The sequence below is a fragment of the Silene latifolia genome, chromosome 2, assembly GCF_048544455.1.
Source record: "Silene latifolia isolate original U9 population chromosome 2, ASM4854445v1, whole genome shotgun sequence".
NCBI lineage: Eukaryota > Viridiplantae > Streptophyta > Magnoliopsida > Caryophyllales > Caryophyllaceae > Silene > Silene latifolia.
In genome coordinates, this window is record NC_133527.1 from 8,099,992 (window position 1) to 8,117,357 (window position 17,366).

General features: G+C 32.8%; 1 protein-coding gene across 1 annotated transcript; it reads right to left on the reverse strand.

Moving 5' to 3' along the window:
• Window positions 1-331: 331 nt before the first annotated feature.
• Window positions 332-1,164, reverse strand: LOC141628119 (auxin-binding protein ABP19a-like). Its single transcript, XM_074441303.1, has one exon. It carries the CDS (start codon window positions 1,106-1,108, stop codon window positions 476-478), a length of 633 nt encoding a protein of 210 aa, XP_074297404.1. The 5' UTR covers window positions 1,109-1,164; the 3' UTR covers window positions 332-475.
• Between the last annotated feature and the right edge of the window lie 16,202 nt (window positions 1,165-17,366).

Consider the following 17,366-nt stretch of genomic DNA (forward strand, 5'->3'; position numbering starts at 1 on the left):
AAAAGTAATCTTTTGAATGATCTCAGTAGACAAATCGCTTTGGAAAAGGGAATTAGAAATCATCTGAACACCGGGATTTGGGCTAGGAAAACTAGCATATATCACAGACGGTATTGTTCCAACATTAACTTCAAAATGTTCGAGTATAGGTGGAATAACAAACAAGTCACCCTTCTCAAGAGTCTTATAAAAAGCTGTATTATTCGTGTCAATAAATATTACTTATGTAATATAATATGATCGAGATAAAATTCTAATAATATGGAACATATAATCTCAACTCGAATAAACCCCAACGAGAGGATATTCGATTATTTGGTCTCTACACATATTGCATTTTTAAGATCAATAATTTATTCAACTCCAAATAAACAAGTGATAAACTGAATTTCAAACCAACAAGCAAATGTGGTCACAATTATTACAAACAATTCAATCATACACGAAAGTCACCATTTTATACTAATAACCAAAGTTAATTAGTACCGCCAAACACTCTCTTAAGCTTCTTAATTTGCGTGGGATCCAACAAAGTAATCTTTTGAATGATCTCAGTAGGCAAATCGCTTTGGAAAAGGGAATTAGAAATAATCTGAACACCGGGATTTGGGCTAGGAAAACTAGCATATATCACAGAGGGTATTGTTCCAACATTAACTTCAAAATGTTCGAGTGTAGGTGGAGTAACAAACAAGTCACCCTTCTTAAGAGTCTTATAAAAAGCTGTATTATTCGTGTCAATAAATCCAACAATAATCGTACCCTCAACTACTACAAGAAGCTCAGACACACGGTGAGTGTGTATGGGCACAGCTCCTCCTACATCCATATCACCTCGAACAATAGATATTCCCAACCCGTTTAAGGCTGGGAATTGGGCGACCAGAGCGAGTGAGGCTCCAAATTTAAAGATGTTGGACGTGTTGCCAGGTGTACGGAGGCCCGAGTAGGCGAAGTCATCGGATGTGGCCTTTGCTGGGTCCTTGCATGCATAGCCAGTCGGTCCATGAGGAAGGGCTGGGTCCGCGACACAATAGTCAAATTCTATCGTGTTAGCATACGAGGACGTGACCAAGATCGAAAATACAATTAAAATGGATAGATTCATATTCGAATAAGTAGGAAAATAGGAAGAATTAGTATATGAGTAGAAAGTAAATGAGGTTGAATTACTACAAGGATAGATACTATATGGTTCGTACACATGGGGTATTTATATAGAGTTATAAAGTCAACTATGATACCAATCGTTGGTTGGCGCAGTGGTAGCATGGGGTTACCCTTGGTAGGGAGGTCTGCGGATCGATCCCCCACAACTGCGATTGGGAGGGGTTTAAATACCGTAATCCTTGGACACGCCCCGAAATTCGGATTAGTCAGCCCAATGTGGTTCGGATTACCGGATGGTTTAGACCAAAAAAAAAAAAAGTCAACTATGATACATGTTAATGTGTTTTGATTTACGTAATTATTGTTATGAATTATTGGTACGTTAGTTCAAACGTCGACCAAGATATTAAAATGGTATAGATAATAGTATGGATAAAATATGGGATGATTCACTAAACGCTTTTATTGAAAAAGTCTTTGAAGACTTCAAACACAAACATAGATGCATTAGAGTTTTTTTTTTTTTTTTTTTTTTTTTTGTTGCTAAAATAAGAGTATTATATATCAAAATGGAGATATACAAAGAAATTGTGCATTAGCACAATGAAGCACTATATGGCTATATGCCTCGTAACAGAATTACAAGGCAGCAAACAGAACTCCATACTAAGACTAGATATAAAACCCCCATGTCTAAACAAGATTCAAGCATCATCCTAATCTTATCATAGAATCATCCTGCCCAGACTTCAGTCAGCACTGATTTTGCTCAACCATCGCATATCTTGATTGTTTACAGGGTATTTTATCTTAGGTAAACAGTTTGCTTTCACGACAGTCCTGATTTTGGCCCCTATTACTTATCAGGCCTGTGAAACACCCACCATGCCAACTTAGAGTTGAGACCTCCATCTATACAGTGGAGCCCATTTTCTCGAGTACTTATTAATGACCCAGATCGTGTATATTAACAACATCTAATGGTTCTAAATTTACGCATAAAAATAAAGAAAAATAAGAGTGAAAAAGGAAATAATTATTTAAGGAGATTGTGAGAGGAAATGGAGAGAAAGAAATGGAGAGGATACATTTTCTATGCAGTGGACTGACAAGCTAGGGGCAAGTGGCAACCTGAAAGCGGATCTTAACTAGTTATGGACCACTGTTGGTCTCTTTTAAGACGGTAATATTCGTCTCAAAATTAAAACAGATCGAACACATCCACTTAGATGGATAGATTAAAATTTGAAATGAATCAAGGATGTTTACACTCTTATTATTTTATGAGGAGTATTCTAATCAAATGTAAACAATCTATTAAAACGAAGGAAATGTTTTATAAATCAACCTAAACCATGTACAGCCTAGAACATGCGTCCATTCTATAATTATAAGTATGTAGCACGATATATATATATATATATATATATATATATATATATATATATATATATATATATATATATATATATATATATATATATATATATATATATATATATATATATATATATATATATAGAGAAGGGTTTTATAAGGTCCCTCCTATCATATGAGTCCCTAAGTCCTTATAAGGGCCTTTGGATGGAAGGGATGGAGGGATGAGATTACATCTCATTCAAGGTCACAATTCTCCTCCTTAATCTCCTCCCTAATTCCGCATAACTCCACCTAATTTTGTACAACTCTACCACCATTCTAATCTCCCAACTCACTTCCTCATTCACTCATCCCCTCTCATTTCTCACATTCACTCTTTCTCTCTCATTTTCTCCCACCCTCTCTAAACAAAAAAAAAAACCAAGTTGATAAAAAAAAAACCAAACTAAAATAATTCAAAAAAAAACCCACAAAAATCACTCCACCACACCCGACCCACCACCACCCCACCACTACCCGACCCCACCACCACCCTATCACCGCCTCCACCTCCTCACACCGCCCACTTCCCCCCCCCCACCGCCAACTCCACCCCCGACGACGCTTCAACTCGGCCACCCTCCTTCCTCAACCCGTCACCCTCCTTCCTCCTCCTTCCTCAACCCGTCACCCTCCTTCCTCCTCCTTCCTCAGCCGCCCGTCACCCTCCTTCCTCAACCCTCCTTCTCTCATTTTTTTATTTTTTTTTTGTTGGATTTGTATTGTTATTTGTTGGTTTTGGTTTTCTTGTTTGTTTGTTGTTTTTGGTTTTGTCGAGCTGTTTGTTTATTGTTTTTTTTTTTTTTTTTTTTTTTTTTTTTTTTTTTTTTTAAATATGTCTTGTTATATGTGTTATTTGTTGTTTTTGGTTTTCATTGTTTTCCTGTGGCTTTTTTTTCATTGTTAAATTTTTTGGTTTGTTTCATTGTTATCCTTGTTTCGTTTGGTTTTTTATTTATTTATTTTTTTTTTTTTTTTCTGATTTGGTATTTTAATGTTATTTATTATTGTTGGTATTTTTTTTGTTAGTGTTACATATTTGAATTTATTTGGTTGTTATTTTTTTATTTGGTTGTTATTGTTATTTGATTTTTTGGACTAAAGTTATACATCTTGTCTATTAAAGTTATACACTGCGTGCATTAGAGTTATACACACGATATTTAAATTTGGTTTTTTTTTATTGTTATTTGGTTTATTTCAGATTTCGGGTTGGGTTGGGTTGTTGGTTTTTTGGTTTTATTATTGTTATTTGGTTTTTTGTTTTTGTTATTATGAGTTTTTTTGGTTTTTGTTATTATTATTTTTTTTCATATTTTTCATATTTATTGTTTGATTTTTTTACTATTTACGACTAAAGTTATACATTTTATGACTAAAGTTATACATTTTATGACCAAAGTTATACAAAAAAAAACTAAAGTTATAGAAAAAATGGACTAAAGTTATACAAAAAAGTGGACTAAAGTTATACAAAAATGAACCAGAGTTATACAAAAATGGACCAAAGTTATACAAATATGGACTAAAGTTATACAAAAATTGGACTAAAGTGATACAACAATGGACTAAAGTTATACAAAAATGAACCAAAGTTATACAAAAATGAACCAAAGTTATACAAAAATGGACTAAAGTTATACAAAAAATTGGACTAAAGTTATACAAGAATGAACCAAAGTTATACAAAAATGAACCACAGTTATACAAAAATCGACCAGAGTTATACAAAAATGCACCAAAGTTATACAAAAAATGGACTAAAGTTATACAAAAAATTGGACTAAAGTTATACAAAAATTGGACTAAAGTTATACAAAAATGAACCAAAGTTATACAAAAATGAACCAGAGTTATACAAAAATGCACCAGAGTTATACAAAGGTTAGTCCATTTTTGTATAACTTTAGTCCATTTTTTGTATAACTTTGGTGCATTTTTGTATAACTCTGGTCGATTTTTGTATAACTTTGGTTCATTTTTTGTATAACTTTGGTCCATTTTTTGTATAACTTTGGTACATTTTTTGTATAACTTTGGTGCATTTTTGTATAACTCTGGTCGATTTTTGTATAACTTTGGTTCATTTTTGTATAACTTTGGTCCATTCTTGTATAACTTTAGTCCAATTTTTTGTATAACTTTGGTCCATATTTGTATAACTTTGGTTCATTTTTGTATAACTTTGGTTCATTTTTTTATAACTTTAGTCCATTGTTGTATCACTTTAGTCCAATTTTTGTATAACTTTAGTCTTTTTTTGTATAACTTTGGTCTATTTTTGTATAACTTTGGTTCATTTTTGTATAACTCTGGTTCATTTTTGTATAACTTTAGTCCAATTTTTTGTGTAACTTTAGTCCAATTTTTGTATAACTTTAGTCTTTTTTTGTATAACTTTGGTCATAAAATGTATAACTTTAGTCGTAAATAGTAAAAAAATCAAACAATAAATATGAAAAATATGAAAAAAAAAATAATAACAAAACCAAAAAAACTCATAACAACAAAAACAAAAAACCAAATAACAATAATAAAACCAAAAAACCAACAACCCAACCAAACCCGAAATCTAAAATAAACCAAATAACAAGATTTAAAACCCGAAATCTTAAAAAAAAGTATAACAAGAAGAGATTTGAGAAAATGAATAAAAAAGGAGAAGTAACAAAATAAAAGAAAATAAAAGACAACAACAAAAAATGAATTGAAAAAACAACTCAAAACATGAAAATAAAGACCAAACGAAAAAAAAAAAAAAAAAAAAAAAAAAAAAAAAAAAAAAAAAACGAGGCAAAAAAAAAAAAAAAAAAAAAAAAAAAAAGTTGGTGGCCGTGCGGTGGCGGCGGTGCGGTGGCGGCGGTGTGGTGGCGGCGGTGGTGAGCGGTGAGTTGGTGTCGGGTGGGATAGTGGTGGGTGGTGGTGAATGAGGAAGAGAAGAATGAATGATTTATTTGGGTTTTTTGATTTAATTGGATTTTTTGGGTTTTTTGATTTAATTGGATTTTTTGGGTTTTATTTATTTATTTGGGTTTTGGGTTTTTTATTTATTTGGATTTTTTGGGTTTTTTATTTATTTGGATTTTTTGGGTTTTTTTTTTGAGAGAAGAGAAGAGTGAAATGTGTGAGATGAGAGAGAAATAGGTGGGTAGAAAACAAATATATAGTAAATTAGTGGTTAATTAGGGTGGATTAGTAAAATGTGTTAATTTGCTTGTATAATGACTTTTGGTGGGTTCATCTCATCCCTCCATCTCCCTCCATCCAATGGCTCACAAAAGACCTTATGGACTCAAATATATAATGGACCTTAGTTGATCCTTCCTCTATATATATATATATATATATATATATATATATATATATATATATATATATATATATATATATATATATATATATATATATATATATATATATATAGGCAAGATCCGGTGAGTTTGCCACTTTTCGTGAGTTACCCCCCGCATTTATATACCATTGGATCTAATAAGATCAAGGGCTGAGATTAAAACAAAAAAAAATTCTAATCTACCAAAATAAATGACGCATAACTTTTTTTTTTTTTTTTGAAAAATCCTAAGGTAGGATTATACTCTCATAGATAAATCGGTTTTAGCAACTTCAACGATGTGACGAGGGATAGACTCGCCAGCGATGAACCTACTTTTACCCACAGTACAAGAATGAGCGAGCATATGAGCTGCTCGGTTAGAAGTTCTACGAATATAAGACCAAGCTACGGAATTAAAATCAACACACAAATTTAAAATATTACTAATAACCATATGAAAATCACTACGCCCAGAACAGCGACCTTGGAGGGCTTCAACAACCGTCTTGCAATCACTCTCCACACGAACGCTTGGATGCTTCATCCTCTGAGCTTGTCGGAGCGCAACTAGAACAGCCTCTGCCTCCGCCACTCTTGCCTCATACTCCTCTCTACGACGCCCCTCCCATGCCCATAACAAACTCCCATACTCATCCCGACAAATCGCACCCAAACCCATACCTTCACCCTCCTTGACACCCGCATCCACACTGATAATGACCTCCCCAGGCACCACCCTACTACCCCGCACTCTATACTCCATTCCCCTGGTTCTCCCCGACTCCGCCACATCCCGCATCTCCCCTCCATCCTCCACACATTTCAACTCACCCATGAGTCCCTTCACCCGCAGCACCACATCCTCCACCCGTACCACCCTATTCTCAAAAACAACCTTATTGCGCATCTCCCAAATTGCCCATACACCCGTAATAAACACCTCAACATCCTCCCCATCGAGCTCCTCCAAGACATCCCCTACCCAGTCCTTCACCCTCTCATAACCCCATATCGGTCTCAAGTCCACTCCTAACCCTTCCCACACCCCAGCCGTATAACCGCACCCGCCAGCAACATGGAGGCAGTCCTCGACAGCATTCAAACAAACCGGGCATATAATATCGACTTGTGACATCCGGGAAGCTAAATTCCTTTTCGAAGCAATCGCCTCACTACAAAACTGCCAAAAGAACATCTTAACCCGCGGCAGCGTTCGAGAACGCCAAATCTTCTTCCACAACCATCCACACTCAGCTCCATCCGACTGTCCCTCATCAATACCATAATCACCCATTAACGCCTTATAAGCAGACTTAACCGTATACACCCCATCCTTCTCCAAGTCCCACATCCACTCGTCCTCCTCCCCATTCCCACCAACTCTAGTATTCAGAATACGTTGATGCTCAAACGGGTGAAAGAACTTCCGCACCTTAGACATATCCCACGCACTACCTTGCACATTCATCAGCTCCGCAACCAAGAGGTCGTCATCAGTCCCAGCCAGCGGCGAGAGTACCATCCGCGTCCGCGTTTTAGCGACCCATGGGTCATACCAAACTCGAGTGCTCAGGCCATTACCAATACGTCTTCGTAATCCAACCATAAGAGCCTCCTTTGCCTCATAGATACCTCTCCAAGTGTAACTTGGATTTGTACCAAGCTCGGACTTCATAAACGATTTATTAGGAAAATACTTACCTCCCAAAACCCGAACCATCAAGCACTCTCGATCAGTGATCATTCTCCATGCTTGCTTGCCCAACAAAGCTAAATTAAATTCGGTAAAACTTCGAAAACCCAACCCACCAAGACACTTCGGCTGGCATAACTTATCCCACGCAATCCATGGTATCTTCCTCTTGCCATTTTCCGAGCCCCACCAGAATCGAGAAACTAATGACCGAAGCTCGTCACAAAAATTCGAAGGAAGCTTGAAGACACTCATAGCATAGGTCGGAATTGATTGGGCGACAGCCTTTATCAAAACATCCTTCCCTGCCTTCGATAACAGCATACCTTTCCATCCCTGTAACTTACGACACAGTTTATCTCTAATCACTCGATTAATAACCTGTTTAGAGTGACCCACAACAGTCGGGAGCCCCAAATATTTATCATGCTCATCCACTACTCGAACCCCTAACCAACCCGCCACCTGCCCTCTCCTCGCAACTTTGGTGCATTTACTGAAAGAAACAGAAGTTTTATGATAGTTCACAAGCTGCCCCGACGCTTCCTCATACTTAGCAAGAATCCCTTTAACCTTCCGGACCTCTGCTTCTCTCGCTCGAACAAACAGAATACTATCGTCTGCAAACAGCAAATGCGTAACCGTAGGTGCATCCGGTGCCACTCTAATGTATCCTGTATTCTTCATCTTCTTCATATTCTCTCTTCTCTTCCCTATTTTCTTCATTTTTTTCTCTCTTTTTTCCTATTTTCTTCAATTTCAAGACATTATTCAATCAAATCTTTATAAAAACTTGAGTAATTCAAGTCGAAAACACAAAATTAATTCATCATCTTCGTTGAATTTGATTGATACACGCATCAATCGTCAGTTTTTGCCCAAAATTTGCAGAAACCTTAGCACGAATCGATAAAACGAAGGTAAGCGTAGATTATATAAGACAATATATGTTATTTGCGAGTTATTTCAATTGTTATTCCGTTAGTATGCATGTCTATCATAGCGTTCGCATTTGATTAATGATTAGTTATCATAATCTTGAAAAATTGTTTGTAATCTAGCTTAGCACACCAACTGTATGTTAAAATGTCTGGTTGAATGTAGAAACTCAGTTAATGTTCAAATGCAGAAACTCGGTTATTGTAATGTTGAAACTCAGTTATTGTAATGTAGCAAGTCAGTTATTGTAATGTAGCAAGTCAGTTATGGTAATATAGAAACTCTAGTATTTGTAGTTATTGTAATGTAGAAACTCGATTATTGTAATGAATAAAGTCAGTTATTCTATATGTGATTAAGTTATTCACTTGTTAGTTGTTTAAAGTCAGTTATAGTTATTTTACAATCTAATTATTGTAATATATTGACCAAGTTATTCTATATAATGTTCATTTAAGTTATATTCTTTTTTTTGGTGATTTTCAGGTTAAATCAAGATAGACGCGGATAATTGACGTTCAATGCAAATATTTATGTATATATTTGGTCTTTTTTTTTTGATAATTTTCATCTTTTGTTTAATTGAATAGCTCGGTTATTGTAATGTAGAAATTTAGTTATTGTAATGTAGAAACTCAGTTATTGTAATGTCGACACTCTGGTATTTGTAGTTATTCCAATGTACAACCTCAGTTATTGTAATGTAAAACTCTGGTATTTGTAGTTATTGTAATGTAGAAGCTCAGTTATTGTAATGAGTAAATCGTGTTATTGTATTGAGATGAAACTCAAATATATTCAAATTTCTATCTTGTGTTAGTTTTCACCCTGTCTAATTGAATAAGTAGTCATTTTCATTCAATCAATAATTGAAATTGGTTAATGCAATAACAAAATCTGAAAAATGAAATATTAATATATAACAAGGTTAAAAAAAACACTTACTTTCACTACATAACTATGTTGTTTCCAATACATTACACTTAAACATCTCCAACAAATTATATCTAAGCATCATCCTAATTAATCTAAGCATTTTAAATAATACATCTTACAATAGTAACATCACAAATATTACATATATGTATCCCCAATACAACGTCCAAATGTATTTCTTCCAACGACAACCGTGTCTTGCCGTTGTTTTCACATTTCTTCCACCAGTATTTCTTCCCGCCGAGAACAAGGTCTTGCCTATTGACGAGGGCTGAGCCATCAGACAACAAAAGCTCACTGAAAGAAATAAAAACGAAAAGGATTAGGGTTTGGTTTGTACACAATAACCACCTATAAATATTAAAATAATCGTACATCAACTATGAAATAACTGCACATTTTAGAGAAATAAAGCACATTATTATAACCGTTTATAAGCATATTATATAAGACCACAATAATAACTCCAAATTGAAATAACTAAGTTAAAAAAATACATTAATTGAGATGTAATATTACTGTAACCAATTTAAACAGATTACATAAGAAGACACCATCTTACAGCATCTCTAATTTGAAATAACTAAGTTAATGCAATACAATAACTAGGTTTGAATAATACAATAACTCAGTTAAAGCAATACAATAACTCTTATTAACAAAATATATTCTAACATAGCAAACAAGAAGTAAGTACAAAATACAATAACTGAATTTGAATGATATAATAACTCGGTTAAAGTAATACAATAACTGTTATTAACAGACTAACACTGCAAACGAGAATTAACTACAAAAATACAATAACCGAGTTTGAATAATACAATAAGCCGGTTAAAGTAATACAATAATTGTTATTAACAGATTAATCTAACCAACAAGAAGTAACTAGACAATACAATAAACACTGAGTTTCAGGTAATTTCACACATATATATGTATTGCTTGGACAATAAATATTGAAGATTGTTTAATCCGAACAAAAATACACAATTGAAATAACACAGTAGGCAAAACACCTTATAATCAACATGGAAATGGATAAAATCATGTAGAAATAGATTATCAAACCCAAAACCCTAGAAATTGATGGAACAAAAAATTGAACAATGATGACATTAAAATAAGAGAATGAAAACCGAAGAACGAAAAATAGGTCATAAATCGGAAAAAATTAAAATCGATGTAGAGTAACATACCGCAAAACTGAAGATTAAATCGCAAAAAAGATGGATTGCAGATGACTAAGGTGAGTAGTTGAAAGAAATTGATGGAGTAGGAGAGTAATTGAGTAGATGATGGAACGTAATTGAGTTTTATGAGTTTTGTGAGAGATGAGAGAGAAAATGTTACAGGAGAAATGCATGAAATAGTTGAGTTTAGATTTATAAGGTGACTTTTGCATTAAATCTCAACCATCCATCTTATGTTAGATCAATGGTCCAGATTCAGAGGGGTAACTCACCAATAGTGACCCAAATCATATGATCCTATTTCTATATATATATATATATATATATATATATATATATATATATATATATATATATATAGTGTAAAGATCAAGTGAGTTCACCTCTTACATTTGAGTCCATGAGTTCTCCTTAGAGCCCTTGGATGAGGGAAAAGGATGGCTGAGATTTACACAAGAAAAAAAGGAGATTAAAGCTAATTAAACCACTCTCTCACTACCCATACTAATTAATTCTAATTAATCACTAATTCAATATATATACATTTTTCTCCCACCTACTTATCTCTCATCCACACAATTTTCCTCATATTTTATCTCAAAAACCTCTCATCTCTCAAAAACCAAAAAAATTCAAAACCAAAAAATCAAAAAATTTCCCCCCCTTTTCTCTCCAACCCAACCCACCGGCTACCACCACCTCCCACCCCGCTGCCACTGTTTCCCTTCCCGCCGCCAATAACCTACAAATAACTTCCTCTCCTTCCCTTGCCTCACCGCCACCAGCCACCACACTCATCCAGCCCCTCTACGGCTACCTCCCTTCACCACAGCAACCGACACCACATCCCCTCACCAAAGACCACAACCACCACTCATCACCTCCCCTCGCCACCACAACCGAAACCACCACACCGACCGACCACAACGACAAATTTCCCACAACCACCACCATTGTCGATCTCATCCCCGCGCCCCCGACCACCTTCCTTTCTCACCGCCACCAACTAAGATCTGCACCTCCCACCACGCCAAACACCCACGGTTTTTTAACCACCGCCAACAACCTCCTCCAATTCCGCCACCACCACCAACAACAAACATCAAACACAAAATCAAAAATCAAAAATAAACCATGGCCTTTCATACTCCGTAGCATTTGTGCGTCTTTGACCTGAGGGAGTAGATCTGAGTAACACAATCATTAATACACTTTGGAGTCTTTGACCTTTAGCATTAATACTCCGTAGCATTTTTCCTTTTTTTTTTTTTTTTTTTTTTTGTCTTTTTTGTATGTATTAATATTTGCCAACTCAAGCTCACACCTTTCGGTTTTTTTTTCAGTGGTTATTTTTTTTTTTTTCTCCTTAGTGTTTGCTTCTTATTATTTTTAAAATTTTAGATCTAGGTTTTTGAAATAGATCGAAAAAAAAGATCTCACATAAGTTGTTTAGTTTTGTGAGATCTTTTAATTTTAATCTTAGATATATTTAAAATGTCGTCTTCTCTTTTTTCTTCAATTATTGTTATATTAGATCGTTTTATTTTAGTCTTAGATCTAATAAATAGATCTAAGGTTATTTGTTGATTTTCATCTTAGATGTGCATTTTTTCTCCTAGAATTACTCTTTTTTCTGCTAGAATTACTCTTTTTTGGTTGAAATTACACTTTTTTTCTACTAGAAATACAATTACACTTTTATTTTTTTGCTATAATTACACTTTTTGGCTAGAATCACACTTTTTCCTGCTAGAATAACACTTTTTTCGACTAAAATTACACTTTTTCTGCTAAAATTACACTTTTTGTTGTTGTTAGAATTACACCTTTTTATGTTAAAATCACACTTTCCTCCATTAAAATTACAATTTTTTCTGTGAAAATTATACTTTTTTTTGTTAGAATAACACTTTTTTCGGCTAAAATTACACTTTTAGTTGTTAGAATTACACTTTTTTCTGTGAAAATTATACTTTTTTTTGCTAGAATCACACTTTTTTCGGCTAAAATTACACTTTTAGTTGTTAGAATTACACTTTTTTCTGTTAAAATTACAATTTTTTTTGTTAGAATAACACATTTTTCGGCTAAAATTACACTTTTTGTTGTTAGAATTACACTTTTTTCTGTTAAAATTATACTTTTTTTTGCTATAATTACACTTTTTTCTGCTAAAATTACACTTTTTGTCGTTAGAATTACACTTTCTGTTGTTAGAATTACACTATTTTCTGTTAGAATTACACTTAGCTCTATTGGACTAATGTTATACTCTCAATGGACTTGGTCATATTCTCATATTCTCATTGGACTAATGTTACATTCTCAATAGACTAAAATTACATTCTCGAAATGGACCAAATTATACTTTTCTCAACTAAAATTACACTTTTCTGGACTAAAATTACATTCTCCTTGACTAAAAATAACAATCTCATTGGACTGAAATTACACTTACCTGGACTAAAATAACACTTTTTGTCATTAACATAACACTCGTAAAATGCTAAATTATAATAACTTGTGATAAAATGACAAAAATTCAAAATATTATTCGTTAAAATCACTCGGAAAAGATTGAAGTTAAACTTGTAAAACGCTAAATTCTCGAAAATATTTCTTAAAATTACACTTTTTACCGTTAGAATTACACTCGTAAAATCCTAAAATGTCGAAAACTTGTCTCGAAAAAAAAAAAAAAAACGAAAAAACAAAAAAACTTGTCTCGAAAAAAAAATACGAAAAAACCGAAACAGAAAAAATGTTAACAAAATTTTCATAAACTTTGAAGTATAAGACAAAATATGGTGTTAATTGTGTATGATAATGAATTAGTGAATGTATTATTAAAACTAGAGAGAGAAGTGAATTAATTAGTGTTAAGTGTGTTTTTTTCTTTCAATCTCAACCTTCCACCATGCATGATCCAAGGGTTGTGGGAGGGACTTATGGACTCAAAAAAAAAGGACTTAGAAGAACTTTATTCTATATATATATATATATATATATATATATATATATATATATATATATATATATATATATATATATATATATATATATATATATATATATATATATATATATATATATATATATATAGGAGTTCAAATGAGTCCACCTAAAATGGTGAGTCCATGAGTTCTAATCTTGACCATTGATCTTTTAAGATTGATATTTGAGATTTGAAACTTTTAAACTGTAACTTTAATGTTCTACAAGCGTAACTTTAATTTATAAATGTAACTTTAATTCTTTATGATTGTAATTTTAATATTTAAAGTCATTTTATAAATAAAAATTTAAATTTATGTTATCAAATTTTATTTTAAATATGTAAAATTGTTTTTTGAATGTAATTTTAATGTTTTACGAGTAAAACTTTAATGCTAAAAATTGAAACTTTAATTTTTTTCGATAATTTCTATTATAAAAATTTGAATTTATTTAATTTGCTTATTTATAAATGAAACTTTAATGTTTTACGAGTGAAACTTTAATGCTAAAATTTGAAACTTTAATTTTTTTTAGCCAATTTGTAATATAAAAATTTTAATTTATTTAATTTCATTAATTTATAAATATAACTTTAATGTTATACGACTGAAACTTTGATGTTAAAATATAAAACTTTAATTTTTTTAGACATTTTCTAGTATAAAAATTTGATTTTAATTAATTTTGCTAATCTATAAATTTTACGTAAATATTGAAATTTGAAATTTTATGAATGTAACTTTAATGTTTTACAATAAAAACTTTAGTCATAAATTTTGAAACTTTATTTTTTTAGGTTTGTAACTTTAAGTCCTTGGCGAGTATTATTAGTCCATCGTAACTTTAGTCCATATAAGTGTAACTTTAATGCTTGTGAGTCGAAACTTTAATGCTTGTGACTCGAAACTTTAATGCTGCGTCATTTTATATATAGGTAACAACCACCACCTGACCCACCACCAACGTCCACCACGACCACCAACGTCAACACCTGACCCACCACCAACGTCCACCCCTAACCCACCACTAACTTCACCGCCATGCAAGCCCCACAACCCCCCTGCAACCACCACCACCAACCACGACACCCTGCAGCAAAAAAAAAAAAAAAAAAAAAAAAAAAAAAAAAAAAAAAAAATGCGCGGCGGAACCACGGCTTCACCACCACCATCACCACAAATGACCCACCACAAAACGCTCCTTACTCGGATCTCAAAAAAAACAAAAAAAAAAAAAAAAAAAGAAGAAAAAAGAGGCGCGAAAAAAAAAAAAAAAAAAAAAAAAAAAAAAGAGAAAGAAGAAGGGAAAGAGGCGGCAAGGGCAGAGAGGGATGCAAGGGCAGAGAGGGAGGTGCGTGGTGGAGGACGAGGGAGGCAGAGGGCGGCGGTAGTGGTATCGGGGTGGTGACCGAGGGAAGAAGAAGAGAGGCGGGGGAGGAGATAAGGCAGCAGCAGCGTGAGGGGAAGGGGCGGCGTCGGCATGTGGTTGGCGGCGGCAGCAGCTCAGGTAAGGGGCGGCGGCAATGGGGTTGGTGAGTGATGAGAGAGGCGAGAGAGAAAAAGGGAGGAAGAGAGAGAAGTGAGAAGCAGTGAAATGAATAGAAATTAGGTTTTAGTGTGTTTTATATAGGTTCTTTATTTTTAGATTTAATCTTAGCCCTTCATTTTGTTACAATCTAAGGGTTGAGATTAGGACTCATGTGACTCATGTAAAGAGGTGGACTCTCTTGATCCCATTTCCATATATATATATATATATATATATATATATATATATATATATATATATATATATATATATATATATATATATATAGAGAGAGAGAGAGAGAGAGAGAAGAGATCAACTAAGGTCCTTAGATATAATAAGTCCATAAGTCCTAATGTGAGCCATTGGATGGAGGGAGATGGATGGCCAAGATCAACCTGCAAAAGTGTGTTTATGTACTAATATCACTCATTCTCTCCTCCTTCACTAATCTTTCTAATTAATCACTAATTCACTATAAATTCTTTTCCTCTCATCCACTTTTCTCACATATCACACAACTCATCTTCTCTCTAAAACCCCAAAAAATAAAAACCCAAAAAATCCAAATAAATAAAAAACCCAAAACCCAAATAAATAAATAAAACCCAAAAAATCCAATTAAATCAAAAAACCCAAAAAATCCAATTAAATCAAAAAACCCAAATAAATCATTCATTCTTCTCTTCCTCATTCACCACCACCCACCACTATCCCACCCGACACCAACTCACCACCCACCACCGCCGCCACCGCACCGCCGCCACCTTTTTTTTTTTTTTTTCGCCTCGGTTTTTTTTTTTTTTTTTTTTTTTTCGTTTGGTGTTTATTTTCATGTTTTGAGTTGTTTTTTCCATTCGTTTTTTGTTGTTGTCTTTTATTTTCTTTTATTTTGTTACTTCTCGTTTTTTATTCATTTTCTCAAATCTCTTCTTGTTATACTTTTTTTTTAAGATTTCGGGTTTTAAATCTCGTTTTTTTTTTATGAGATACTTTTTTTTAATCTAAGATCTACTAAAATATTTTTCATAAAATTTGTTGTTTTAATCTTAGCCATATAAAAATTCTCATAATTTGTTGTTTTAATCTTAGCCATATAAAAATTCTTATAATTTGTTGGACTAAAGTTATACAAAAATGAACCAAAGTTATACAAAAATGAACCAAAGTTATACAAAAATGAACCAAAGTTATACAAAAATGGACTAAAGTTATACAAATATGGACCAAAGTTATACAAAAATCGACCAGAGTTATACAAAAATGAACCAAAGTTATACAAAAATGAACCAAAGTTATACAAAAATAGATTAAAGTTATACAAAAATTTGGACTAAAGTTATATAAAAATGAACCAAAGTTATACAAAAATGAACCAAAGTTATACAAAAATCGACCAGAGTTATACAAAAATGCACTAAAGTTATACAAAAATTGGACTAAAGTTATACAAAAAATTGGACTAAAGTTATACAAAAATGAACCAAAGTTATACAAAAATGAACCAAAGTTATACAAAAATTGATTTGGTTTTTTTTTTGGTTGATTTGGTTTTTTTTTTTTTGAGAGAATGAGAGAAAGATGAGAGAGAATGAGTGTATGAGAGAAGTGTGAATGAATGAATAATGAGGAAGTGGGTAGGGAGATTAGAATGTTGATAGAGTTGTACAAAATTAGGTAGAGTTATACACAATTAGGGAAGGAGATTAGGGAGGGAGAATTGTGACCCTTCAATGAGATGTAATCTCATCCCTCCATCCCTTCCATCCAAGGGCTCTTATAAGGACTTAGGGCCTTATATGGTATGAAGGCCTTATAAGAACCCTTCTATATATATATATATATATATATATATATATATATATATATATATATATATATATATATATATATATATATATATATATATATATATATATATATATATATATATATATATATATATAGAGAGAGAGAGAGAGAGAGAGAGAGAGAGAGAGAGAGATGATCTTGTGAGTTTGGTTTCTTATGGTGAGTTGTGAGTTTGAGCTTTGAAATCTCAACCACTAAATTATATTAGAGATGAATGGCCAAAATCTAATCTTACCTGTCATATATAACCACTGTCATTTATTTATTTTCTCTTTTTCCTAGTGTTACTTTTTTTTTACTTTAATTTTTTTAATCTCTTTTTTTTAACTCGTGTTATTATGCTGTTATTATACTTTTTTTTACGACT

Coding starts and splice junctions, on each gene's coding strand:
- LOC141628119 (XM_074441303.1), bottom strand. CDS start 1,108: ATGAATCTATCCATTTTAATTGTATTTTCGATCTTGGTCACGTCCTCG.